Source organism: Myodes glareolus, chromosome 26 (assembly GCF_982192425.1).
Source record: "Myodes glareolus chromosome 26, mMyoGla1.1, whole genome shotgun sequence".
NCBI classification, from domain to species: Eukaryota; Metazoa; Chordata; class Mammalia; order Rodentia; family Cricetidae; genus Myodes; species Myodes glareolus.
In genome coordinates this window covers 3909573-3937042 of record NC_142051.1, presented here as the reverse complement: position 1 = coordinate 3937042, position 27470 = coordinate 3909573, and the positions used below count along the sequence as shown (strand labels likewise).

At 41.8% G+C, this 27470-nt stretch overlaps 1 protein-coding gene across 10 annotated transcripts in view; it reads right to left on the bottom strand.

Moving 5' to 3' along the window:
• Positions 1-27470, bottom strand: part of Grip1 (glutamate receptor interacting protein 1) — a 634564-nt gene that overhangs the window by 121348 nt on the left and 485746 nt on the right. For all 10 annotated transcript variants that reach the window (XM_085683147.2, XM_085683148.2, XM_087902104.1 and 7 more), the window contains 5 exons: positions 20561-20696; positions 18837-18982; positions 12047-12130; positions 8533-8608; positions 6320-6465 (listed from right to left, as the gene is read on the bottom strand). In XM_085683147.2, the coding sequence (XP_085539273.2) occupies positions 6320-6465; positions 8533-8608; positions 12047-12130; positions 18837-18982; positions 20561-20696 (588 nt within the window). The remainder of the gene's footprint in view (positions 1-6319; positions 6466-8532; positions 8609-12046; positions 12131-18836; positions 18983-20560; positions 20697-27470) is intronic.

The window sequence follows — 27470 nt, the reverse complement described above, 5'->3', positions numbered from 1 at the left end:
TCAAGATACTATACCAGTTTGCTTAAAATATGTACAGAAATGTGATATAATATGCAATATAGCAAGCTATGGAGAAGAATAGAAACTTTGAGAGTCACATACTCGCTTGTTTGCTCATCGAATGTGGCAGAGCGCTTACTTTGTGCCAGGTGCTTTGCCGGGCACTGAAGTTAGTCTGGTTTCTACTGCACATCTCTAATTGGCTGGTTTCCTGCTGGCATTTCTTTTCTAGTTTGTTTGTAATCATGTTAGCTGTGGTGGACAGTCTTTGCAGACAGAGTTTATGAACTCACATGCCAAGGGTTCAGATCTAGTGAACGTCGTGTTTCTTCCATGATTTCATTATGCCGCATGTCACAGATGACCTTAAAAAGAGGGCGGGATGGTCTTGGAGGTCTAATGCAATCAAGTGAGTCCTTAGATGTAGAAAAGCTTCTCTACATTAGAAGAGGAAAGCAGTGGAAGAAATCATGGGAAGGACCGCACATAGCATTCCTCTCTTGTTTGAACACGTAATAAATAGGGAATGCGGTAGTGAGAATGATAGTGTTTTATACGAGCTCATTTTAAGACGGACGTAGTGGTACGCCTTCAGTCCCAGCACTGGTGAGACAGAGACAGGTATATCTCTGTAAGTTTTAGACTAGCCTCATTTACAAAGCAGGTTCCAGGACATGAGGGTTGTTACAACAGAGAAACCCTGTCTCAACACCCCCACAAAAGAATTCACTTCTAGATAAGAATTGCAAAAGACAATATAACTATCATTTCATAGAAATAACATCCTAAAGAAAAGGCTGTTGACATTTAAAAATTATGTGTGTGCTTCATGAAGGATACTCTTTGCTCCTATTTATGGTATTTTCTAAGAAAAAAGAAAAGTATGCCAGTGACAGGCTCACCAAGTGGCACACTGTGACTACTGAAGGAATCCTTGCAATTCTCCGTTTTCAGTCAACTGAGACACACGAGGCAGCAGTGGAGACATGAATATTGTCTTTGAATATGAATACTGCTATCATAATTCCCACTTAGGACTTATAGCTGAGAATTCATAGGCGCAAGTTTTATATCCTGATTCTGATATTTCAGAAAAGCAAATGCAATGTCAATAAACCTATGCTTTGTGAATGCAAATCCACCATTTTTAAAGGTTTGCAACACCCAAATCTATTTCTATTTAAACAGTTGCTCACAAATTGCTATTTTCATTTGCTCAGGATTGAATGCATGTAGGTAAGGACTCTCCACAAGATTGCACAGAGATGTAATGTCCTGGGGTACTTGGAAATCACATTAATTTCTTTTCTTATTAATCATTAGTTCTTCATGATACTTATCATCTAACAGAACATAAGCTAGGTTTGAATATGAGCATATATAATGATATCTAGTTTGTCTTTAATCCCAGCACTTGGGAGGCAGAGGTGGGCAGATGTCAGTGAGTTCAAGGCCAGCTGGGTCTACCAAGTGAGTTCTAGGACAGCCAAGGCCATTACACAGAGAAACCCTGTCTCTCAAAACAAAACAAAATAAACAAAAATGATATCTAATGAGAGAGTTAAAGACTTACAGGATTCAGAGAAACGTGAGATTGAAGGTTTGTGAATGTTACACTGCATTGTAAGACAAAATCATAGATCACAAAATAACTTCATTTTGAACTTCAAGCATAAATATTGATGTTTTGGTACATTCTACAAACACCCACTTAATAATGATTGGTCATAAGGACAGCTAATCTATAAGCAAAATATTGTGCAATCTACAGTTGTCATCAAGAGTCTTCCCTCCTTCTATGCATACCTGATGGCTCCCTGTGAGGTGTAATGAGAATAAAAAAAGACATGCTTTAGTGTTTCCACCAGACTATGGAATCCTGTGTCACAACACACACACACACACACACACACACACACACACACACACACGTAAATGTAAATACCCCTGCAACCTGTCCGGAAGGGAAAAGAGTGTCTTCCCTTCTCATTCGAAGGGGGAATAAAATGGGAAGAAGATTGAGTCATCCAAATGCATTGCACCAATGAGAAGGTGGGCTTGACCTTGGTGATAAACACTGGGCACAGCAGTGGGAAGGGTCAGGGCAACTGGGAGGAAGACTGAGCTTGACCTTTTCCATCTTTATTATCAACTACAATAATTTGCTGGTTGTATTTGAAATCCACCAGCTTTTTGTTTTTTTGTTTTTGCCAGCTAACCAGAGTTCCATGTTCACTGATGACTATCCCTAAATTGTAAAGAAAGCAACTATTAGAGAATCATGAAGTGTTTAAAAATAGCTAAGGCGAGTTCTAAATCAGAACAGATTTGGTGAAATCTTTATGCCCTTTACCTCTGTAAAACTGACCTAAAGACTGATGTTCAAAACAATACTCTTATTTTAAAAATATTCATTTTTATCTTATGTGTATGATTGTTTTGTTGCCATGCATGTAAGTGCACCACATGTCTACAGTGCCCTCAGAGGTCAGAATAGGTAACTGTATTCATGGAACTGGAATTACAGACATTTGGGGGCTAAAACATGTGGCCTAGGAACAGAACTGAGGCTCTCATGTTTGAGAACCTTAATGTTTCTCTGAATGTTTGAGTTACCTCTCCAGCCCCAGCACAATATCTATGTGATGACTGTGTGTTACTTTACTAAAGAGTCTAATATCAAAGTTAATTTGCATTCTCAGAAATATATTTTGAAAACATTGTGAGCAAAAGCATATGAAAATAAGCACTTATATGAACTTTTAGAAAATTGAACAATCCAGGCTGTATAATTTCCCAGATAGTCCTTTGAGAAAGGATGACATATTTTCATAAACTAAAGCAAAAGCTGTATTTTAATCCAGGGCAATGGGAGACTTGGGATTCATTTTAGAGACATGGAACACGGAAAAATCAACTTTCATTTCCTCATCGCTAATAACAGTTTGGTTATGGTGAGCACTTTGCATGTATTTGTTGACTTAGTACATTCGCCAACATTTAGAAGAATACTGTTTCCTTGCCATCCCTATTTCAGACGTGACTTTCTAGACCAGCTGGCCTGGAAAGGTGAAGCAATTTGTCCTAGGCCAACAGAGGCCAGAACTCAAAACAAGTTCATCCAAAGACTCTGTATTCTATTAGTGTTAGGGCCTTTTTTTAAAGAAAAATTTCTCCTTCTGTCTCAGGTTTCCCTTGTTATTATATTACTTTTCTAAGTGAAGGATCTTAGGTTTCTCCGAATCATTGGATAATATATTTCAACAACATCAAAATGGAGGGATTTTTCCTTGTAAATATTTAAAACAAAATGCATTTGCATTTATTAAGTACATTGATAAGCGGTACATATGCATGGACCGTCATAGCAGCATGCAAATACAATAGTCTGAGTCTCATCATTTTATACAGGATGTGCTGGTTTGAAAGAAAATGACCCCCAAAGGCCCACTGAAAATGCCATGATTAGGAGGCATGACCTTATTGGGACAGGTGTAGCTTTGTTGGAGGAAGGATGGGCTTTGAGGTCTCAGATGCTCAAGCCAGCCCTAGTGTGGCCTCACTTATTTCTCCTGCTGCCCGCCAATCTGGATGTAGAGGTCTCAGCACACTGCCTGCCTGCACAACACCATCCTTCCCGCCATGGAGATAGCGGACTAAACCTCTGGAACTGTAAGCCACACCAATTAAGTGTTTTCCTTTATAGGAGTGCTGTAGCCATGGTGTCTCTTCACAGCAACAGAAACCCTAACTGAGACACAGGAGAAGTGTGGCTCCATGGTTCTAAACTGCCTAGGTTCGCGGTGCCCGTCACGGTGGCTCCTCTAACTCCCTGTGCTGATGTTCATTGCAGGTTACCCTGAGAACCGCCCTTGGAAGGCCTGCAGTTTGTCTAAGATCATTTCCCTCCCTTTCACTCAGACTCGTGGGCTTACGGGTCCTCTCTGTGAGGAAATTGCGACAGTTTTCTCTCTTGCTCTGACCTATGTGCTGAACTTTGGGCTAAAACACCCAGTAATTCACTCATAGCTCTTCTTAGATAATAATAAATGTCCCCAATTTAACATTCAACACTGAATCCTTACTTTTCCTGAGAGTCATTCTTTCTATCTTATTTGTTTCATTAAAATGTTAACACAGTCTAAATACCACCCCAGTTAATTAACTTTTTTATCTTCAAAGAATTTTTCAAGTAGGTCACTGAAACTGCCCAAACCTTTTAATCTAAAATTTATTAACAATATATCTGATTCTAAGATGAGATACTGATACCAAAATTGTACACAAACATACACATTTCCTAAGACATGATTTGGGTGTGGGAAAGAAAAAGTTAACAGCCATCTTCCACTGGCAAATGAAAAGGTGCTTCATGTTATCCACCCAGGAAACACGTATTAAATGACGTACAGTGAGATCCCAAAGCACACACTCTGGAGTGAATGGGGTGAAAAAGACAAGAATACCAAGTGCTGGGTGAAGAAGGAAAGCAAAGGAAATTCTCACATGCTTTCATTGGAAATAAAAAGTTTTACACCTAATTACATTACAAATGAACACCTATTATTTTCTTTGTCTATTAAATATAATCTACTTGGAGAAATAAAAACCTTGCTGGTTTATGTCCACTATGCATATAGTCTATGTAGACACTGCCATTCGAGTATCATGCACTTGGATTATAATCAACCCATCTTCTCTCCCAGTCCTCCCCTTGGCTAGCTTGCTAGTCCTTTTCCTCTCCCTTTCCCTAGGTAGAACTTCTTCCACTTTAATACACACACACACACACACACACACACACACACACACACACACACAGAGAGAGAGAGAGAGAGAGAGAGAGAGAGAGAGAGAGAGAGAGAGACGGAGAGAGGGAGAGAGAGATTTGTGGGCCCATATTTCATATAAAATAATTTACAGGCAGGCTCCCTGGCCACTAGACAGCTGCAGTCCTGCCAAACAAGCTAGCCACCTAACAAAGGCCAGGATGTATGGCTCCTTCTCCTTTGTTAAAAGGTAGATCGCCTGGGGAGAGGTGTTTCCAAAGCTGGTGACTAAGCTGCAGGTGCTTCCCTAGCCCGCATCCCCGGAAAGAGAATATTAATGAGGATCCACCTTGGTTTACCTGGGGGTTAAAAGGTGTTTTGTATAATAAACACGGGTAGATCTTCAGGAATGGATGAAGCCTGAGATGTCCTTCCGTTATGACTGTGTGAACTGTGTCTCACTATTTTCTTATGCCTCTGTACCAGTCAAGATAGGGAAAGACAGTTTCTACGTTGGGGCCTACGGGCTCTGACAGAGACTCACTATATACATGAGAGGAAGTATATGATACTTTTCTGTGTCTATTTTGCTTATCACAGAGATAGTCGCACATCTACATTTTTTAAACATTATTTACAATCGCAAATTAAAGATTCATTGAGTGTCAGCAGTCAAGTGGATAAAGAAAATAGATGTATATACACACATGTGCACTGAGTTTTATTCAGTCTTAAAGAAGAATGAAATTATGTTGTTTGTAAGAAAATGGATGGATGTATGCATCGTGAGAATAAGAGCCATACTAGAGAAATATTATTTCTCTGTCTCATTCAGGCATTCCTGTCTCCTCTACAAGCATAGAGAGTGGGTCATATTCCTACACACAGTGACTCATGCAGTCACCAGCATTTACTCTGAGTTATTTAGGTCATTAAGAATCTTTGAGGAGAAACTCAATCTGGCTTCTTTCTCCGCCATTTCACTCTCAAGACTTCTGGCTGCTAGGGCTATCTTGCAATGACATGAAAATCAGAAAGCCAGAAGTCAAGTTTTATGATATTGGAGGTAAAATGTAGTTTACTGCTATTTTTAAATTTAAAAAATACAGAAGATTTGTATGGGAGACACGATTGCTAGGTCAAGCCCTGAGGGAACGCGGCTTCATAACTGAAGCTGTGGACACGAGAACTCTGCACCACTGAAAAGTAGCAGTTCCCTCTTCCTGAATGCAGAGTAAAATGTGCACCGTGACACCCCAGCTGCTATGAGAGGGCAGCTAGTCACAGTTACCCCTGGAGACTCTGCAGGAGTAGACAGCTGACACGAAATGGAGTTTAAGAGGTCACATCCGTGGGGCTTCCAACATACCCATCATGGAGACATCGTATTCCAACATACCCATAATGGAGACATCGTATTCCTTACATACCCATGACAGAGACATCGTATTCTAACATACCCATGCCGGAGACATCGTATTCCAACATACCCATGATGGAGACGTCGTATTCCAACATACCCATGACAGAGACATCGTATTCCTACATACCCATGATGGAGACATCATATTCTATCAGCAGCGTTGCTTCTTGTCCACACTGTTTAAGAATACTCATGGCCTCAGCATGGGTGCTTCCAAGAAGCCGAATTCCATCCACACTGAGCAACCTGTCTCCAGGTTTGATGGTGCCCTCTCTAGAGAGAGAATAAAGGAGCGGTCTTGAGTAATTTCGCATAATGGGGCCCAGCTTTAATAGCCTCTTAGCCAGCACCATGCTTCCACGCGCATGCTTGCCGCCATCCATCCCGTTTCCATTCTTTTCAGCATCAAGAATGAAAGCGAGAGTGTAAAGAGGCAACCCTGAACAGAAAATTGCTGTAATACAAAAACCAGTAATGAGAGAATAACCACATAGTAGCAACTAACCTGGTCACCCACAGTTAACTCTTGGAGGACAGAAGGATGAGAGGCACATTTTCCCGCTTGTAGGCTTTCACGTGAAGTCTAAAAGTGATTTATTGGAGACCAGGAAATAGCATTCACCTATTTTCCCCAAAGTCAGGTTGAACAGAGAAGCTTTCTAATTTCAGCCCGTTTATTAGCTGTGAACCCAAGTGGAATAGGGAGTGTGGGTGAGAATTTCTAGTCTGTACATTTCCCTACTGAGTTATGAAGCCGTTTAGCAATCATTATGCCAATCCGGCCTCACCTGCCTTGGATGAGGCTGGCCAATAATAGTCTCCCTGCTGTGAACACAGAGACTCAAGGCACCAGGAGATGATGATAAGACATTAGTGACACCACTGGTACGAGATCAAAGACGCCTCTGCTTGGGGGAAGGGCAGAAAGCAGCCTGACAAATGTGGGACCCAAGGAGGACTGTCTCTAAAACAAACATCGTTCATCTAGATAATTCTAAAGGTTCACGTTCCGTGCTCAGGTTTCTTTGGATCCTAATTTCATTTGACAATAATCTGTAGTTTGCTCTTGACATCCCTGCCAACCCTAACAGTGAAGATTAATGAGAAATGTGTATACGATTATTTTCTGTAGAAAGAGCAGTCCCCAAGAGAAGCATGGGAAAGGAAAAAGGTGAAACTCTCTGAAGTTTGTATTTTGTGCTGTCCTCTGCAAAGGCAAAGATGCTAGCTGCTGGCACAGCCAAGAATCCAATAGCTCCTCATTTTCTTATTTTACAGGAAATATTATCTGCCTCAGACGCGAGCTCACGGCATGAGCTCTGGAGGACCATCACCCCTGGACATGTGCCCTAGTTCTTTCTACAGTCTGTCTTAACCATCCTGGGTCGTGGTTTGATCTGCTGGGAGAAAATAGGAACGCTTCATTTATAGGGTGATTGTAAGGCTAAAATAATGTGATATTCGCCACACATGTAGTGCACTTTCTGGAATGTCAAAAGTGCTTCATACATAAATAGTATTTATTGTGGTAACTTATTTCCCAAACGTTTAAAAAACTGTCTTGATTCTAAATGGATAGACAGAAGCAATTAGTGTATCTGCTTCCTACCCTTAGCAGTATCTATGGAAGAAGCTGTGTCCCTCCATTACTCTTGAGTTCATTTTGCCATCAGAAAACAACACAGACACAAGCATCTCTGGACACCTAGATTGTGAGTTTACTTGGGACCCAACAAGGCTCATGAGAAAACATCCGTGAGCACTCTTCCTAAATATACTCAAATTCTCAAGGAAGGGAAATCTCTATAGAGATTGACAACTCCTTTCATCTGAGTAAATGGCACTCCTCAGTGATGGACCGGTCACCACCACGAGGTGACGCCACAGCACCCGCCCATCTTCCCATGGAACATGGCAGTGCAGAAGGACACAGGTCAACTCTCTGCCTTGGAAGAGCCTGTTTCTTTCCGTAAGTGCTTCTGCTGAGTCTGGCCACCCAAAACATCCTTTGCTAAAAGCAAGCAACCCTGAAGGATTGCTGGTGTTGTCTGTGTCTATGATGAAGGAATTGAGCTCAGAACTGCGGACTTGCCAGAGAGAAAGCACAGTAAAGGGAGGAGGAGGAAGAGGAGGAGGAGGAGGAGGAGGAGGAGGAGGAGGAGGAGGAGGAGGAGGCGGCAACACCTTCCTCTCTCTGCTCCCTCTGCTCAAGCCTCGCAGCTCCCACATTTGCACACATATACTCGACACCCAGCTGTTACCATTGGTCATTTTCTCTTTCCCAGTCCCCAAACTGTATCCAGTCTGTTCTGGACAAGGATGAAGAAAGATGAAACTCACCTGTCAGCAGGCCCGCCAGGACGGACACAGGTTATCACAACCGGACGAGACTTATTTCTGTCATCGTGAGCTCCTCCTAGGGCAAAGAGAAAGAAAAGAAAGGAGGGCATCTTTAAATGCTCTCATTGTTGCCTTTACAAAGAATTACTTACAAAGTGCCAGCAGAGATGTGGCAGTGTACTTTTGGAAATATGGAAGAGAGGAGAATGTGCAACGTGCCCTCTGGCATGGGCAATCCTTAAAGGGCTTATCCAGTTTAGGCAGAATGGTTTTGAAGACACTACCTCTCCACCTCTCAATACGCATAAACAGTAATCAGAATGATAAAAGACATTTGACAGCTGGTATGGTATGGGGCTTACGAATTGAAAGTACTGGTCCAATGAGGACATCTCCCAGTCATAAACAATGCTTTGCATCATGGGATATAGTACAGATGAAGGAGCAAGTCTCTAACCACATATAAAAGAAACTCAAGAAAAGTGCCAAGTGGTTAAAAAAAAGAAAAAAAGAAAGAAAGGAGAGTGTGGTGGTACACATTTATGATTCCAGCACTTGGGAAGCTGAGGCAGGAGGAATCCCCATGAGTATGAAGTCAGCCTGGTCAATGGGCCATGTAGTACATTCCAAGCTTGCCTGGGTAATAGAACATGATCCTGTCTAGAACTAAACAAAGTGGCTCAAATGGCCACTATGAAAAGTATGGTGTTCAAAATATCAGGGGAAGACTTGGCAGGGCTTGTTGCACCGAATGCAAATGGGAGTTCGAATATTTTGCATAAGATAAATTTCTCTAGAGAAGTTCTTAGAACTATCACATAGAGCTTTAGGTGGAAATTCCCATAACCCATGGGAAAGTTTCCTTTTGATCCAAGACCATGTAAAACTTCCTTTATCTGTGCTCCCAGCATGTGCTTGTGACCCCTGGTGATGGACCACCACTAGGTCTGAGGCAGCCACTCCACATTTGGACAGGACAGAGTTCACAATCTTTTTCCTAGTAGTCAGCTGACACTTTTCAAGTCATACAGCTCCTCTTTAATGAGTATGTGGTATAACAGACTATCATTTCCCAATCTTGGCATAGGGGAGGTAAATGAAAGGAATCCAGCCCAAGATAAAAGTACTATCAGCTTTTGCAGAGTATTTCTAAAAGGTTCATTTGCTCTTCTATGACAGAACTGATTCAGAAAAGATGGTAGGCTGAAGCCAGCAAGAAATCTTCCAGTGATTTTCTCAGATCCAAATTTAAATATAAAAACACTGAATGCATGTTAATTAAGTTATGAACTTCTTGGTAGGTGACATTATCTTTGAAATAATTCACTAAATAAGGCACTTAGGTTCTAGGAGTTTGAGCTTGCAAAGCAAATGCGGCCGCTCAGACCAGCGATGTTCACTGGCTATAATGATTAGCGTCATTGGGACACTTGTAAAAAATGTTAGAATCTGGGCTGGAGTTGGAGCTCATGGTACAGGAGTTTAGCATGTGCGAGACTCCAGGTTCAATATTTAGCCCCAGAAAACAAAGTCACTGCCAGTATCACAGTAGAGACCACATGTGAATATCATGCATGTGTTAGCATGACCCAAATTTAGCTGAAATTGCAGCTATGTCAAAACCATCAGATGTACTAACATTTGCCCACCATAGTACCTCAGTCTGATCAGCCAGTGAACCTTAGTGGGTGGGTGTGGCTGCTCATTGAGCACAGGAACTTTCTAGAGATGGACCTCAAAAAGATTTTAAAATGCAAAATTATGTAAAACTGCAAACTTTTATGTTTAACCAGTGTATCAAGGAAATTCCTCAAGTCTGTACAAATGTAGCAGTCATCAGCTAAGCCTGGTTCATTATAAAGACTTTATTTTTTTCAGAATAGTTCCTATAGTCATACGAATCCAATGAAAGAACACTCAGTTCATGGTTCACTCATTCTTGCCCGAATGAAGTGCTACCCGAGCATCAGCAAGTGTTTCAGCCTCTAGTGATCTCCTTGTGTGCGCACACACACTTTTGAAATTCCCGAAATCTGTTTGAAGGATATTTGGTAATATTACATTTGGAATTCAGTTGCATCTGTTCACTTTCTTTTGTGATGATAAATTGTTATTGGCTCAGGTCTTTCATTAGCAATTAGATTCGTTATCGATTAATCTTCTAGTAACTGTGATGGATATGTACAGCAGCCGTAATCTTGGCTGCAGTTGTTTGATAATTAGAAATTTTGGCATGTGTTTCAAATGCATTTCCCTTACAATTTTAAGGAAAAGAAGATTTGCATACACCATCCTTTAGCTAAATACCTTGCAGGGAGAGTTTTTACAATATTTGTCTAATTATTTTTAAATGAAATTAAAAAATAGTTGTGGTTAATAACCTGGCCTTGGAACCTATTGTGACTCTTAAAGATATGGTTTGGCCAGAAAAGTTTTTTAACCAGAACACTGGGGAAACCACCAAGTCAAACCTTAATATAATGAACTCCTAGTTTTGCTCACTTAGTAGAAACTATCAACTTGTGTTTCAAGTTCATTGATCTTAATTCCGTGAGATAGGGTCTTTGTCTTAAGATGTCACAGAACTTATTGTTTCACTGATATGTGGATGTATGCTTGGTAAATATTTCATTGAGTAATTGGTTTGCTGAATGACTAGACTAGATTAGAATTAAACATTCAGTGCTCAGCTATAAAGAAAAGCTTGCTCAACAGAACAGAACTGTTTTCGTGTTCGATGCATATATAATTACTGAGATTCATGCTAATATTGGTTAGTCTTTTATCAATCATTTGGGCAGAAGTCTTACTCTTGTAAAGTGCATTTTTATAGGTAATAACAGCAACAGAAAAAAATTCCCTCCAAATTTGTAGTGTTAAAATTTCCTGATGCACACATAATTATTGACTCTCATTATTACACTATAGATTAAGAGCTACTAATATTGCAATAGTCTTTCAGGGATAAAATCACTAATAAGAAAAGCAGAGCCATAAAAACCTAGAGTCATAGTTCAGAATTAGTGGAGTCACTTGAACTCTTTAATACCAATGCCATCCTGTAATGAGATCAAGTGAGCCAACACACAAGGGTGCCCCAAGGGTTAGATTATCATTGGTCCATTTTTAGAAAGCTTCAAAAATAAAATGCATTTCAAAGGAAAGTAATATAAACAAAGTTGCTTAATTCCTGGGTATTGAATCAATCTATTCCTATCAATATTTTTTATTCAGTAACACAGACCAGATACAAGGACAAAGTAACATTAGAAAGCACTAAGTCAGTATGGTCCTGGAGAACTGACCAGGTCCACCAAGAGTAACTGCTTTCACTGTATTACTGAGCTAAGAACAAAATTGAGTTTGGAATCTGCTTGATTCTTTTTCATAGTCTTCTTTACTTAATAATAATTTTACCCTATGGAAAGATCAAATTTTAAGGATGCCTTCTGGTCTCTCACTAAGAAATTCTCCAGGAACATCTGAAGACCCACAGTTGCTAACCATCACCTACCTCGTATTACAAAACCAAAAGTGTTGCCTTCTTTGTGCAAAGTGACCTCCACCGTTCGGAACATAACACTCGACCCTTGCACAGCTGTATACGGGAATGAGATGGGAAAAGCATTAGTTTAAGGTTGTGATAACATTTCTATTGTAAATTTTCAGTGTGACATAATAGGTTTACAAGTTCTGCTGCAAATAATTTATTTTGAAAAAAGTAATAAATAGTATCAATAAAGTTTAAGAAAAAAATCATTGTAATGACATACAGAGACTATGAGTAGTTACCCATATAAATCACCCATATTGTTTCCAAGTAAAAACAAAGTCATAGCTACATTCTTTCCTTGTGAAGAGACATATCCTAGATATGGGGTGATAATTATGTTGCTTAAACTCTACAGAGCAAGCAAGGCAATCTCCAAGAAATAGAAACGTTTCCCTTTGTGAAATACAAAAGTAATATGATTATTGTAAAGCTTATGAAATAATTTCTGCATTCATTTCAGTTTTGAAGCTGGAAGATAAAGAAAACTCATTCTTCTCAGCTTACAATCAGATTGCTAATGCAAATAGATGTTCCGACACATAGACAGCTGCTCGGTAAACATGCCAGCGGCCCAAAAGAAACATGGAGAGCCAAAGAAACCCTAAGTACATTCAAAACGTGACGGGCAAGAAAACAAAGATATGCTTCAATTTGCCATTATCACTGTGTTCTGTGTTTCCCTTTTATTGCTCTCATTTCACAAAATGAAACTGTACTGCCAAGCTGCAGTCTCTAATTACATTATACCGCACATGCGAGGATCCGTCATGTAAGGTATGGTCAACAAAATATTCTGAGAAACTGCTTTTGGGAAATGGTGGGTGATTCTGATTGTATAATAAACCATTACCACATGAAAAAAGATCCACAAATTAGTATTTTAACGTGATGAGTGCTGGAATGATTTTGTTGGTGGACAAAGAAAAACTTATGTGCTGTACAGAAGTAGATGGTTTCCGATCCTTAAAAAAACTGGTACAGGGGAATCTGGGAATGGTGGAGGCTGAAACAGGAGAATTACAAGTTCAAGCCTAGCCTGGGCTCGAGTGATTTAAAGGATAGTCTGGTTGTGAGATCCGATTTTAAAAAACATATAATGGCTACAGCCATAGTTATTATCAACAACACATTTTATACTGTTACGAGATCTAAACATGTTTCTTACATAAAGCTATCGATACAAAAAGCATGGCTTAGGATGCTCGAGTTATAGCGGGCTGACTCTACTGCGCTGTGGAATATACTCAGATGTGCTTCATTTTCCCTCTCTGTGAGATACTCAGCAGAGGACACGAGCTACTTGGCATTTAATTTATAGAATAAGCCTGTGCTAATGCTTTTAGCAAAAACCAGGCTAGTTTAAATGACAAGAGTCCATTTCCAGTGGGTCAGGCTGACACATTTGGTTGGTTAGGGTTAGTCAAAGGGTTGCAGCCTCACAGCAGTTTCGCCTCAGACGGATGGGTTTCGCCAGACTTCGCCCCATCCAAACTCAAGGGGCATCTTCATATAGACAATTTTAAAGAACCACTAGAAATTACCCTCTTCTTGCCATCTGAACAACAAGCTAGTGGTTTAAATTAAACATTAATTGTGTTTATTTTTAATGGTCAGAAATGCTAAACCCTCAAAGGGGTGCTATAGGGACAATGGCAAAAGTCAGACATTTAAACTCACAGAATTACACTGGTATCCAAAGTTGATCTGCTGACTACCAGGCTGGGGCAGAGAGTACAGAAAACCCTGGATATGCTGACAGCAGTGTACACTCACAGTTGAACAAATATTCTGCTACATGGCTGACTGAATTGAATGCCATTGCCTGACTTTTCAGGGAATTTCAGTTTAATCAACTAGGGACAGTACATATAAACAAAATAAGAATTGAGGGATAGTTTTAATTAAATGAAGAACTAAATGATTTCTTATCTCCATGACCCAACAAGTCACTTGAAGAAACTAGTTTTGAATACAATATTTTCATTTTATTGGTGTGAGGAAGGCAAATACACGCGGAGAAATACCTGACGAGCATCTACTGTGTGCCCAGACCTCAGCAAAGTGGTTGCAAATGCTATCTTATTTAATCATTACATCATCTTTCAATTAAACACAAACAGATTCCAGCTCTGGGCCACCTGTGCTTGTCGGCTGGATGTCTGTTCTGGGAATGTTAAGTACTGGAATTTTAATTTTGTTTTTAGCTTTCTATAGCTGACCACAAAATTCTTATAGTCAAATCTCATCTGCATGAAGACTTTGAGATTACCCGCAGTTTCAGAACATCCACATGCTACTTCACATCACTTACAATGACAGCTGCTATTGTTGGCAACATTTCCATACAATTAACAAACACATTGGATCTTTATAGTTTTTATTCACACTATTAGCCCTCGCTGATTTTGTTTTCCCACCCAGTATCAGAACCCTAGTGTTGATCATGTAAATGCTACTCATTATTCCGCAGAGCAGTACTGAAGAGGTGTGGCCAAAGGGTGAAAGGGCGAGGTAAGGTCTCCTCAGTATTCTAGTTAGACTGTGGCTCCGTGTTTCTATTTGTGAATGTGCGTGTGTTTCTGGGAAGCTGGGTTTTTTTTGTTTTTTTTGTTTTTTTTTGTTTTTTTTTTTCTTTTGAGACAGGGTTTCTCTGTAGTTTTTGGTGCCTGTCCTGGAACTAGCTCTTGTAGACCAGGCTGGCCTCGAACTCACAGGGATTCGCCTGCCTCTGCCTCCCGAGTGCTGGGATTAAAGGCGTGCGCCACCACCGCCGGGCTCTCTGGGAAGCTGTTTTACACCCTATCTCTCCCGGCCTCACTGCCTCTGCAGACGACCAGGAGTTGAGCTCACTTCCACTTGCCCATGTGCCTCGCTTGCCTCTGAGACGAGGGGATGCAAGCAGAGGCTGGAAATGCGTTCAAGTGGGTGGGCCCGCCTTCTCACCCTCTGCCATTGGGAGAACTCTCTAGGGCATGGCTCCTATACATAGACTCGACCCCAGAATGCACTGCATGGAGGAAATCTTCAAATGCCCCTCCTACTTCACCACGCCCACCAGGATGAGCACAGGGCCAGGACAGATGGCCACACAGTGACATGCGCTCACCCATCTATTTGAGTGAAGAAAGGGTTCCTTCTGTTGGACAGCTGGTCTCACTCAGCTGTGATTTAACGGGAACCAAAAGGGCCTGACAGATTTCTCTTTTTAATTATTAAACAGGGAGAATCTGTAGCTTCAAGGTTTAAACGGGAACACCATTTAAGTAAATAGATTGTCCCCAAATCACATTCTTTCTCATTATTTAAGCTGATGATAAAATGCTAACTGTCAACTGAAAATGGCCGAGAATTACTTAGCATTTCAAAATTCCACTGGGGCTATGTGAACAGAGTGTGGAGGCACTTTCTGGGTCAATGTTTAATGCATAAACACAGAGGATACACTTTGCTCATAATCTCCCCAAGTAGGTCTGCAAGCCGTAGAAAATTTTCAGGTTAAAATGAAGTATGGGGCACAGGTCAACCAGTGATTCATTTCCATACAGAAACCGAATCTTAGGAAAGATAAGTGGATTGCCCATGGTCAGACTTTAATTTTTTTTTAATCTCTCACATCACAGACATACATACCCAGCTTTCTCTGAGCCCTTGAGTAGGCTGAGACTCAGACAGTTTGCTCTGGGTGTGTGGTTCTTGGTATTGGAGGGACAGAGAGAAACTAGCTTGTGTGGGTCTCAGCTAGCTGTGATGGCCTGGTTAGTTTCAGTGCTCCGAGCTAAGTACAGGAGAGGCTTATTTATGCCTTCAACCTTTCTGAACTCCTAGGTCTTATTAATTTTCCAAACGTAAGAAAAATAGATAGAGATTATCCTTGGAGGATAGGCCTCTTCCAACTGAATTCTATCTTGAAAAATACTTTGGTGTTTAAAAGCATATTTTCTTTTTTCCTGTCAGTTTTATTGCATAGGGAAGACAAATCTATTTCAGTAGCAAGCCTCAGCAGGTTTAACTCCTAAACATGTTAGGTACCAACCTTCTCTGTAACTCTGTAGATGCTGTATAGGCCAAGGATATCTCCTGCCTTGGAAAACAGTAACAGCGTCTGGCCCATAGGTTAGAGGATCTGTTTGGACCTATTTTCAATTTAGTTTCTAAAATAATAACTTGAAACATGCTGGTCTGACAATATGGTTTTTTAAAAAGCCCTTAAGGATTGTTCAACACCCACTTCTTCCATGGGGCCTCATCATTTGATTCTTGTTGCCTCACTGGCTGCTTCCCTATCCTGGACATCTTTGCCTTTCGCTTCTGCTCTGACAATCCCATCCTGTCCAGCCTGAGGCCACTGTAAGCTCTTACTCTCTTGCTGGACCTCTGCTCAGGGTGGGCCTCCTTCTAATACGTCTGTACCATCCCCTCCCATTCTCCCCGAGCTTTAGCTCTCAATCATTCATGATACTGGACAAATCCCCACTCTGGGCATGACCCTATAAGCTGTATGGAATTCCTTTAGGGAGGGAAGGTGTTACTGATACACACCCAGTGGAAGGCAAATGTATAAATGAGAGCCACGTCTCTATAGAGTTGGTTTTCTTAACCTCAGGCAATGCTTTGAGATAACAATTTAAAGGCAAACTGACTTTCATCAAGTTAAAGAAACCACTGTGCCCATATGATAATAATGGCTAATATTTGCCAAGTGTGTAGCAACCGTCTAAACATGTGATCTCGCTGCTGAATTCCTACAGCGTACACCCAGCAGTGACTGTAGCCAGTTACAGGTGGGCATCCCATGGCTCAGAGAACTTAACGTAGCCTGGCTGGTTTCATCTGGTCCCTGAGTCTCAAGTGCCGTTTGTATTACCTTCAACCTCAGTTTGTCCTGAAATCACTTGTCCACATTGCTGGCCTTTTCCTTGCTATTTCTGTGTACTTGACAAATGCATCTCAAATGTAGTATTCCGTCTTTCCGACACATCAGTTCTCCCTGCAGTCTTGCCCAGCTCCATTAGCGGCAACTCTATCATTTTAGCTGCTCAGGCTCAGAACCTCGGGATGACCCCACATCTATTTTTGCACAGCCTGCCTCACGTTCATTAGGAAACCCTGTAGACCCCTTATTCAAAGCACACAGAATCCATTTCCCACCTTTCTCACCACCACTTCTCACACGGATCCTGGCAGTGTTCTCCCAACACGTCTCCCTCCCTTTGTCTCCAGTGGCCATGGCTTCTGTCTAAGCCCAGCCACCAGGAAGTCGCTGGAACCGTGAGACTATGCTTTGCCTCCTAAGCCAGGCTTCCTGGGTCATTCAGAGCAAAGCAAGAATCCTCCCCATGACCCACGAGATCACTCCACCTTGCATTTCTGACCTTGTCTCTTAACTCTTTTCCTGTTCATTCCGCTCTTGCCCCACTGGCCTCCATGCTTCTAGAACAATCGCCGGCACTGTCGTGCCCTTTGCTCTTCTCGCTGACGTTTCTTCTCCCTGGAGTCTTCCCTTCAGAAGTTCATATGGCTGCTCCCCTCACCGCCTTCAAGTTCTGGACCTTGTCGCCTTTCCAATTATGGTCTCCAGTCTCCCTATTTAACACGGTAGCCTGATCCCAATCCCTCCCCACCCCCAATTACTTCTGATTTATTTTCCTTATATTTTCCCTGTCCTTTAGGATACAGCATGGTTATCAGGGCTTTTTCTAGATACTGTCTCACCCTTGCAGAGAGTAATCTCTCCACTGATGTCATGTTCTTGTCATGTCATGGCCGAAGTACAGCAAATACTTGTCAACTTGGTACTGAACATGGATTATCACCAACTACTCACAATAATCTAAGTTCTCACTGGTACGAAAGAGCAAAGAGCTGGCTAGGGCCATATCCCTGGTGACAGTTCATCAAAGGAGATGTTCTGGTTTCCCAACCAGAACAGTATAGCTTCCACGCAAGGCAGCCATAACCAGCAGAAGCCATACTTCAAGAGAGTGAGAAAATGGCCTTTGGAGACAGACAGGCTGCGTTCAAATACTTTTCAGCCTACTAACCTGAGAAAGCCTTGCTTGCACCTTCAAAGACTGAAAGGAACATACGAATGTCTTGTAGTTTTAGATTAGTAGATTAGTCAGTCTACTTATTAAAAACTCGTAGAGTGTCAGGCCGTGTTCTAAGTGCTTTACTGATGCTAACAGCCACTTCTTGTGGCAAGCAATGATCTCCATTTTGCAGAGGGGGAAACTGAGACATAATGCTTAGGCAACCTTCTCAAGGACAAAAGTGAAGCCAGATTTAATAAGTTTTCAAAATCTGTTTGTTGCACTTATTATTTTCATCATTTAATAATAATTAGATATGATATTATCTTTCATGTTTTCCATGAGCTTATGCGCTGAAGAGTCAGTATAAAGAACGTAAACATGCTTTTCCTAAATCTAAGCACAGTATTTGGATAATACCTAAGGCAAGGATTTAAAGAAATTATGTTAACTGTTTATTAAATAAACTAACTTAAATGGCAGCAATATCCACTTTACTCGAACGTGGTTCCTAGATGATTTCATTGCCAACTGTGCGTCCTTAGTGCTCTCTAAGGAGACGCGTGTGTACTCTCCTTAGACTACATTTCAAGTCCCTCTGAAATATGCCGCAGCTTCCCTCTGTCTGCCGTAGTGACAACGACGGGAAAGAGACCAGGAGAAGCCAGCAGCGGTGGGAAGCTGTGGCCGGCAGCCCTCCCTCCCGGGCCGTCTTCACTTACAGACTGGTGGCAGCTCGTACTCCACCTCCAGGACCACTCTCTCCCCAACATTTTTCAGCAGGCTGATGATCTCGTCGTGGCGGAATTTGGCCAGGTTGATCCCGTTCACTGCTTTGATGTAGTCGCCCACATCCAGCTGGTCACTTCTGCAAAGCAACACAGTCACTACGGTGGACATTTTCCCCACAGGACAGTCTTCTATCTCCTTACTTTCCCTCATCTACGTTAGCAGGCAACATAACAAATACCCAGCTTCCTCCGACTGGAACCTCAAAGGAGTGTGACTGGGCATGGGTGGCATGTGGTCGGGCTAGCCTGCTCACCCTGCCTGTCACACACGGCTACACAGTGGCGCCTCTTTGACCTGTCTCTGATTGTTCCTCAAACCTTTTACCTTCTTTATTTTGAAAACATCATAAAACAAAACAAAACTTAAAAACATTAGTTGTTTGCCCCTCAACATTGCTTCTTTAGGGATCACCCTGATCCTAGAAACTTCAAACCTTTCTTCCCTCTTATTTTTGTCACATGCCCTTTGGACATTTCAAAGCTTTTAATGTCTTTGTTGGGAGAGGGATCAGAGTCAGAACCAAGGACATAGCATATTTTGTTTCTAATTGCTTGCTCTTCAAAAAAATAAAGTTGTCTGTTACTGATTAGGACTGATAAAAAGAATATCGAGGAGTGATGTGGGATTCCCCTCTATCTGCTGTGAATACCATTGTTTAATAAAGAAACTGGCTTGGCCTGATAGGGTAGAGTAGAGCTAGGTGGGGAAAACTAAACTGAATGCTGGGAGAAAGAAGGTGGAGTCAAGAAGAAGACATGTAGCCACACAGGAGACAGAAGCTGAAACTTGGTAAGCCACAGCCTTACCAATGTGATATTGGTATTACCAATGTATTGGTAATTACCAAGTATTACCAATGGTGATACACAGATTAATGGAGATGGGTTAGTTTAGGATATAAGAGTAAGCCAGAAATACGCTTAAGCCAAACAGTATTGCAAGTAATACGGTTTCTGTGTGCTTATTTTGGTTCTGGGCAGCCGGGAACAAACAAGCAGCTCCTATAATAGAGGAAGAAAAATTCCAGAGCAAGATGTGACTCTCTGAATTATTCCCATCATCCCTTGTGGCCTCAGAACCTCATTGCTCTGGGATTTATCCACTGACAGATTTCCAAACCAAGAGCAGGCAATGAGACCACTGGCTGGAAGTCAAAGTATCTATCACTGGACACACAGGCAAGGCAAGTTTCCTGCTCAGTGTTTCCTCTAGGAAACGCCTTATATCCTGGTGAGAAAGGAAAGTCTCCTGCCTGGAAACTGGAGTTGTGCCTCCCTCCCTCCCTCGCTCACTCACCAGTTTACATCTCACAGGTCATCTGATACACGTTTACGAGATCTGAATGTCACTTTTCCTCTGCGGCCCATTTGCTCTCCAGAGGCACAGTCAGACCTTAAGCAATCCTTTCGAAATTAAACCTGTGAGAGCAGGGCTGCTCCTGAGGTGACACGCAAGTCCCCAGTGGCTTCAGCACAGCCACTGGCAGAGCCGGGGAGCCTTTTCTGAAGCATGCCCGCAGTGTTTCTGTGGGGAGGTGCTGCCTGGCAGACAGCAGCGTCCTTTCTCTATCAATGACCTTTTCTGATGAACTCTAATGTTTTTGAGTTAATTATACCCTTGTGCCCTTTTCTCTGTTTCCCCACGAAGCAATTACCTGGCAGCAATTCCTCCCTGCCGCAGGTTGGACACTCTGGGTTTGCCATCTTTGTCGATTCCTCCTGATACCGTCAAGCCGAGGGTGGTGCCTTCTTTCTTCATCAGCTCCACCACGGTGGAGCCCTTGAATTCCTCTGTAAAAGACATGCATTCAGCCCGTTAAATGAAAGAAGAACCAGGGATGCCAGCTGTGTGATTACATGACTTCACTCCTTGCATTTTCCATACATTTTCATTTATGAGAAAAGACCTGGTCATTGCAGTGGCTCATGATGTTGGGTGTGCAGATGGCACCATGAAACACATTCTAGGAGAGGTGATTAACCCAGCACCAGTGGGCTAGTCCACCTGGTTTCACATATAGTCTCAGTCCTCTTAAGTACCAAAGACTGTATTCTTCTGTGGTTTTTACCATTCACTAGAGAATTGTTTTATCTTCTTATAATTCAAAGTACAGCACAATGTTGTGTGCTAGAAGAAAGAGAATTTTGAATAATGACACAAATGCATAGAATACGGTGGCCAGCTCACCGTTCCCCAGACTTCTCAGCTGAGGAAGCCAACTGCCCGAAGAGTGTTCAATACAGGCTTGAGAAATACTAACAACACTATTCCATGTTTAAAAACCCAAGGACCATGGCTCAGGTGACAGTTTCTATCATTTCATGAAAAATATGTCATCACACAGAAAGGCAGCATTGGTTGGTCTACAGGATTTTGGGATAACTGCCATAAAACTTCACTATTGAGGGAACACAATTTTTAAAGCTCACGAATTTTATGGAAATAACATCTATATACTTTTGATTTTAGCCAAGGTAGAAGGTAGGATAACTTTAGAAATATATTTCTTTTTGGTTGGGATATATTGTATGAGTGAAGAATCTATTTTCAATGAGGGGGGGGTCAACACTTACTATGTGGCAGCTAACTGTGATAAACTCTGTGTTAGAGGTTCCTGTCATGTTATCTTCTCCTGTTACACAAATACATTCTGTATGTGGCTGGGGAAACCACACGATTTTCCAATTTGTGTTGAATCAGGTTATGAATTTTAGGGGCCATGACTTCTAGAACTCCAAACATACATAAAAATACAAGGACAGCCTTGTTTTATTTTCAAAAAGAGGTTTTTTGTATTGTTTTTCCTTTAATTATGCATTACAATTATAAATTCAAAAATAACAATGAATGCTTTTCATACGGATATTTAAACTGTTGCTGGTAAATTATCCTATCAAGATATGAAAAAAAAAACATGTTAAGGGAAGAAATAGTATCACGGGGTCTAGTGTGCAGAACAGACTCCCCAGTGAGAGAACACCAGAGGTACAAGGGCGCTAATTTCCTCTGACATAGAGAAATGCACCCCAATTGGGGCTGTCAGGATTGCTTGGTCCTACGACTGTAACGCACAGCATGTCATTCCGGAAGTGAGCTTTTCTATGGCAGCCGCACGAGGCCGCACGGTATCATTGTATGTTGTTCTTTATAGCAGATTTCGGGGGAGAGGCTAAGAGTGCACACTGATGTCAGCTTTATCTACAGCATTTCATGTGAAAGAGGAGCTAACGGCTGAAACTCAAGAACCAAAGTTCTGGCCAGCTGCACACAAGTCCCAGGCCCTTTATGCTATTTCTCGGAAACTTCTGTACCCAAGTCTGTTAGTATTTGCAACAGTATTATAGTTGCAAAGCCACTTATGTCCACCTAAAACAAAATCAACCACGTATACAAGCCATTGATACAAATATGGGTTCTACAGTATGGAAGGCATCAACTTAAGAAACAACCCCAAAGTCTTTGTTTATAGAAGCAATGTTTCAATGTTAAAAAGTTAAGTTACTAATTAAGATGAAATAGTAGTTGATGCCTATCCACATTACAGTCATGGAAGGATTCCTAAAAATATTGGTAAACCAAAAAACTCTTTGTTTTTTTAAATATGCAGAGTGGTTGTATAAACTTAAACATCTGATTTAGACCTTCAAACGTTTCTTTGGAAATTTCAGACAATGTAAATTGGTCATACTAATCTTTCTTCATCCTTCCTCTTAAGTATTCCTAGATTACCACTTTTTGCTTCACAACTTTATGTCCTTGGTTGTTTTTTTTTTCTTTTCTTTTCAAATAACCTACCCAGTTCTCTTTGTGCTGCCCAGATATGCAAAGGTAGCAGGGTCATCCACTAGAGTATGTTTAACTTGCCATGGGACACACCCCTAAAGAAAACTGATTCAAGTCGGGCGATGGTAGCGCACACCTCTAATCCCAGGAGTCAGGAGGCAGGTGGATCTCTGTGAGTTCAAGGCCAGTTTGGTCTACAAGAGCGAGTTCCAGGAAAGCTAGGACTGTTACACAGAAAAACTCTGAAACCCTGTCTCAAAAACAAAACAAAACAAAACAAAAAAAGAAAAGAAAGAAAAAGAAGGAGAAAGAAAAGAAAACTAACTTGTCCTTCCCAAGCAGCAGTCCACTGTCAACAGCATCTCAGTTTGGGGTAGGGGGATCATGGGTTTTTCCCTTTCTCGTGTTACAATATTGTTGGCTCACTTGATTTTGCGTAGGTCTCGCTCGGGCACCTGAAGCTCTTTGGAGTTCATGAGTAGCAGTCCTGTCTTGGCTAGAAGACACTGCTTCCCCTCTGTTCTCTCTCTCTCTCTCTCTCTCTCTCTCTCTCTCTCTCTCTCTCTCTCTCCCTCTCTCTCTGTGTGTGTGTGTGTGTGTGTGTGTGTGTGTGTGTGAGAGAGAGAGAGAGAGAGAGAGAGAGAGAGAGAGAGAGAGAGAGAGAGAGAGGTCCGATTACTTCACGGTCTTTTTGACCTGCTGCCAGTTTCTGCTGTCCACTGGGAACACCTGGTCCCCTGTACAGAGACTCCTCTGCTGAGGCCTGGGAGCTGCACCAATCTAGGGGTACAGAGGGTGGTTAGACACTGTGCGCACTAGACAGAATAAGAGTAGCAGGTTTATCCCTGGGACCTGTGAACTCCCCAGCTGTGTGTTCTTGGCCAGATTATTAAGCCTGTGTTAAGCTTGTATTTCCTCCAGCGGAGCAGGCCTTAACTCTAACAGAAAGTGGTGGGTTACTCCACAAAACTCCTGACGTCACTACACCCAGGGCACATATTGCCATGCCAATCATTGTAGTTCACCGGGTTCACATCTGCGTACAACGTTTGGCAAATTCTCTCTCCCGCAGCCCTGCACAGTCCTACCAGGACTGTGAAAGCTAGTCAAAGAGAGGAGCCTTCCTGGTCAATAAGAACTCAATTTCTGCATGTTCTGTGACAAAAGGACGCAGGGAATTTTTAAATGGTCATGTCATGCCTGCCATGTGAGAAGTTCCAGTTCACTGAAGCTTATTCCTCCTCGCGTCTCCAAGGATGTGCGCACCGCATGAGAAGGGTTCTGATCACACAGTGTTCAGTCCTATGGGAGGAGGCCACACAAGTTTGACTCTGCAAAGATACTAGGTGCCAGGTCCTTCCCAGGTTTCTGGATGAATATCAAAAATCATGAAAAATCCAATTCCTTCAATTTAATTTTTTCTTTGGAATATAAATCCATTTATCTGGGTACTTTAAGAGCTGGTAATAGTCAATTACCCTCTCATTTAAAAATATTTTAAGTCTTTCCCTAAGAACTAGTTTTAATACCAAGAAAGAAAACATTTATGTCCCATTTAATTAAGTCATTTGTACAGTCATTAATTCTAAGTGTCATTGAATGTGACAATGAGCCGAACAGCAAAACTGAAAGATGGAAAATGTTAAGGCCATCATCTCAAGACGCTCAGACTAGGCACAGAGGCACAGCCACAGGGTGGGTGAGCAAAGGCAGACAGAGGAAATCATTTTGGGAACAAGGTAAACGAGAGGTGTGTGTTTCCAAATGCAAGAACTATTTCACAGTGCTGTCTCCCGACCAATCTGCCTGATTTATTGATTAGGATTAGCTGAGCAGCAGCCCAGACCAAAGTAGGAATATAAATTAAGCAAGGCCCAGAAGTAAAGGTAGAATACTCTTGGAAGAAAATGTGCTGAATCACAAGGATGCTGACTGCCAATAAGACCTTTAGTCTCAAAGAAACTGATTCAAGTCTGTTCGGGGTGTTGCCAAAAGGAGCAGGAAAGGAGGTCTGGGAGAGGGGGGGACCTGCTTCTGGAATTTGTTTCCCGCTAACCTACAGGCTCGACTCAAACCATCAATCATTTCATGTCTTTTTGGTGTTTAATGTTTGCATAATGATGCTATGCCAAAGAGGAATGAAGACAGATGCCTTCATTTGCATGTGTTCGCTTATATATCAAGGCTTACTGAACAAACACGGCAGTAAAACAGGGGGACTTGGGCAAGTCACTCTGTACCAGTTTCTTCCCTTTGTGATTTCAACTGCAAATATCTGCCCACAAAAGAAGACGAGCTCACAGCAAATACAGAACACTCAGATTACCAGCAGCCCAGGGAAGAGATTATGCTGAGCTGGCAAAGGAGAGATGGCTCAAGACCTGAGGTTTTCCTCATCACCATAATTAATTATCACTCAGGAAAAGAAAAGAAATGAAATGTGGGTTTACATCTGTGCCACTGCTCAGCATCCCCCAAATAAGTCTGCTAACAGCCTGATAAGTAGCTGCTTGCTAATTTTCTTTAGGTTTATAACTAAATCTTTTAAGATATAAAAGATTTGTAGAAAAGAAATAGTTGTTGTAGGGGCTGGATTATACAGTCCATAGTCCTACATTGTATGGCTGTCAGAATTCTGAGCAACCTGGCAAGGCACAATTGCACCTGCCACACAGAAGGTGGTCACCTGGCCTTCTGAGATAAGCTGATGCCATCCAAAGCAAGTGGTCAGGATGAGCTAACGTAGTTCTGCTCCTTCTACTGTGATTTAGGAGGTCGCCCGGGGAAGAGGGCAGGCATAGATAGGAAGACGTGACAAAATGGGCGTAGATAGGAGTGGATGTGACCACAGTCTTTCTCCCTGCTACCTAGGAAACAGAGCACTAATGAACTCCCCCTTAGTTTATGTTTTGATATATAAGCTTTTTCGAGAATAAAGGTGGGTGATTTTTAGGATGTGAATTAAAGATTTCACGAAGGCTCACTGAAAACTCCCTCCTGATACAGTCACGTGAGTTGTTTTCATTCCCACACCTCCACTCTGGAACGAGAAATGGTTTACATCTGGGCCGGACCCTGACAAGCCATGGTGGAGGAAAGCAAAATTATCATGAAAAAATTCTTATGAAAGATATGACAATTTAGTACCATAGATTTTTATGAAAGTAACATAAATGATAATATACACATAGCTTTTGTGTGTGTGTGTGTGTATGTATGTATGTGTGTATGTATGTGTGTGTGTGTTTGTGTCTGTGTCTCTGAGTGAATGTGCACATGTGTGTTTGTGCAAATGACAGCCAGAGGTTGACACCGGTTATTTTCTTCAATTGCTCTCTACCTTATGTTTTATTTAGCACTGAATAAAATAAAACAGGTAAAAGACCTCCCACGCATCAGCTAGCATTCCAATAGAGAGCACTTGCTACCATAAACGTGTTCATTTTCCCTAAATTAGTCTATGAAGTTGACCATATCAATAAAAGCACCAATGTGAGCCAGACAATGGGAGCATATACGTTTATCCCTAGCACTCGGGAGGCAGAGGCAGGTGGATCTCTGTGAGTTTGAGGCCAGCCTGGGCTACAGAGTGAGTTCCAGGACATGCTTCAAAGCTACAGAGAAACCCTGTTTCAAAAAATCAGAAAGCACCAATGTGATGTTTGGAGAATGTAGCAGAGTTTATATAGCTACAGAAACAGAGTATGTGTCCTTGTGGCAGTTCTGTGAAAATTTCCTGAAGGATCTAGCTGTTCTTCAGTATTTCTGGGGGAGAGTAGGAGAAACCCGCCCATCATGTCTCCTTGACAGAGGTCACAGAAGTCTGCTTGGATGTCACATGTCCAAAGACAGCTCTCAGAAAGAGGGACCTGGGGTAGAGATGTTGGCGAAGCCCTCAGTGCCTGCCTCCCCAAATCGCCAAGACTCTATATGTGTTTGGATACAAAAACAAATAAAATAAAACAAAAATTAAACAAAACTATGCATAGTGCATTCTGAACCCACAGTGGACCATCTACTACCTTATTGTGTTCTCAAACTGCTTTGCAGAAAGACATACACAATAATGTTTTGTTCTGTAAAAGCCTCACTTTCTAGACACTCCTACCTCATTGTTTATTCAAAATTAATTATTAAGACTAGGCCAGGAGAAGGAAGTTGGTCTTGGCTTTCTGGAAGGTTACTGAATTTTGACTAAATAAAGGGAATTACCAATGTTATGAGCATGGCAGAAACTGGGAAAGAAGTAAGTGATGCTTGGCCTGGTTTAGGGCTAGGGTGGTAACTGCTATGACTAGTAATAGCGATGATAGTGCTGAAGCCTACGAGGGTCCTTTCAGTGTGGGAAAGCAGTATTCTGGATGGTTCTGAGAACCTCAGTCTTGGAGGCAGCCGACCCAGGTTGTGGGCTGGAGGCGGGGGAGGGGCTCCAGCCCGAGGCTGCTGGCATGTGCCAGTCCTTGCAGTTTCCCAGTTCCACCTGTGCTACAGCATCAGGGAAACTTTGAAGGTACCAATTCCTGGGTCTTGTCACAAACAACTGAACCAGAACTTCTGCTGAGAGGATTGCTCCATGTTATATTTCTTTTCATAGTTAATAAAAACAATAATTCAAAAAATTCTCTGTAGAAAATCCTGACACCCACACTGTGACTGGACAATTACTCAGGGGTCTATGGTGTGTCTGTGTCAAGCTTTTAATGATGCTTTGAGATCACTGCCGAGTCACATGTGTCCTGAACCCTCTATCTACAGCCAGCATCTTGTGATGCTGTAAGACA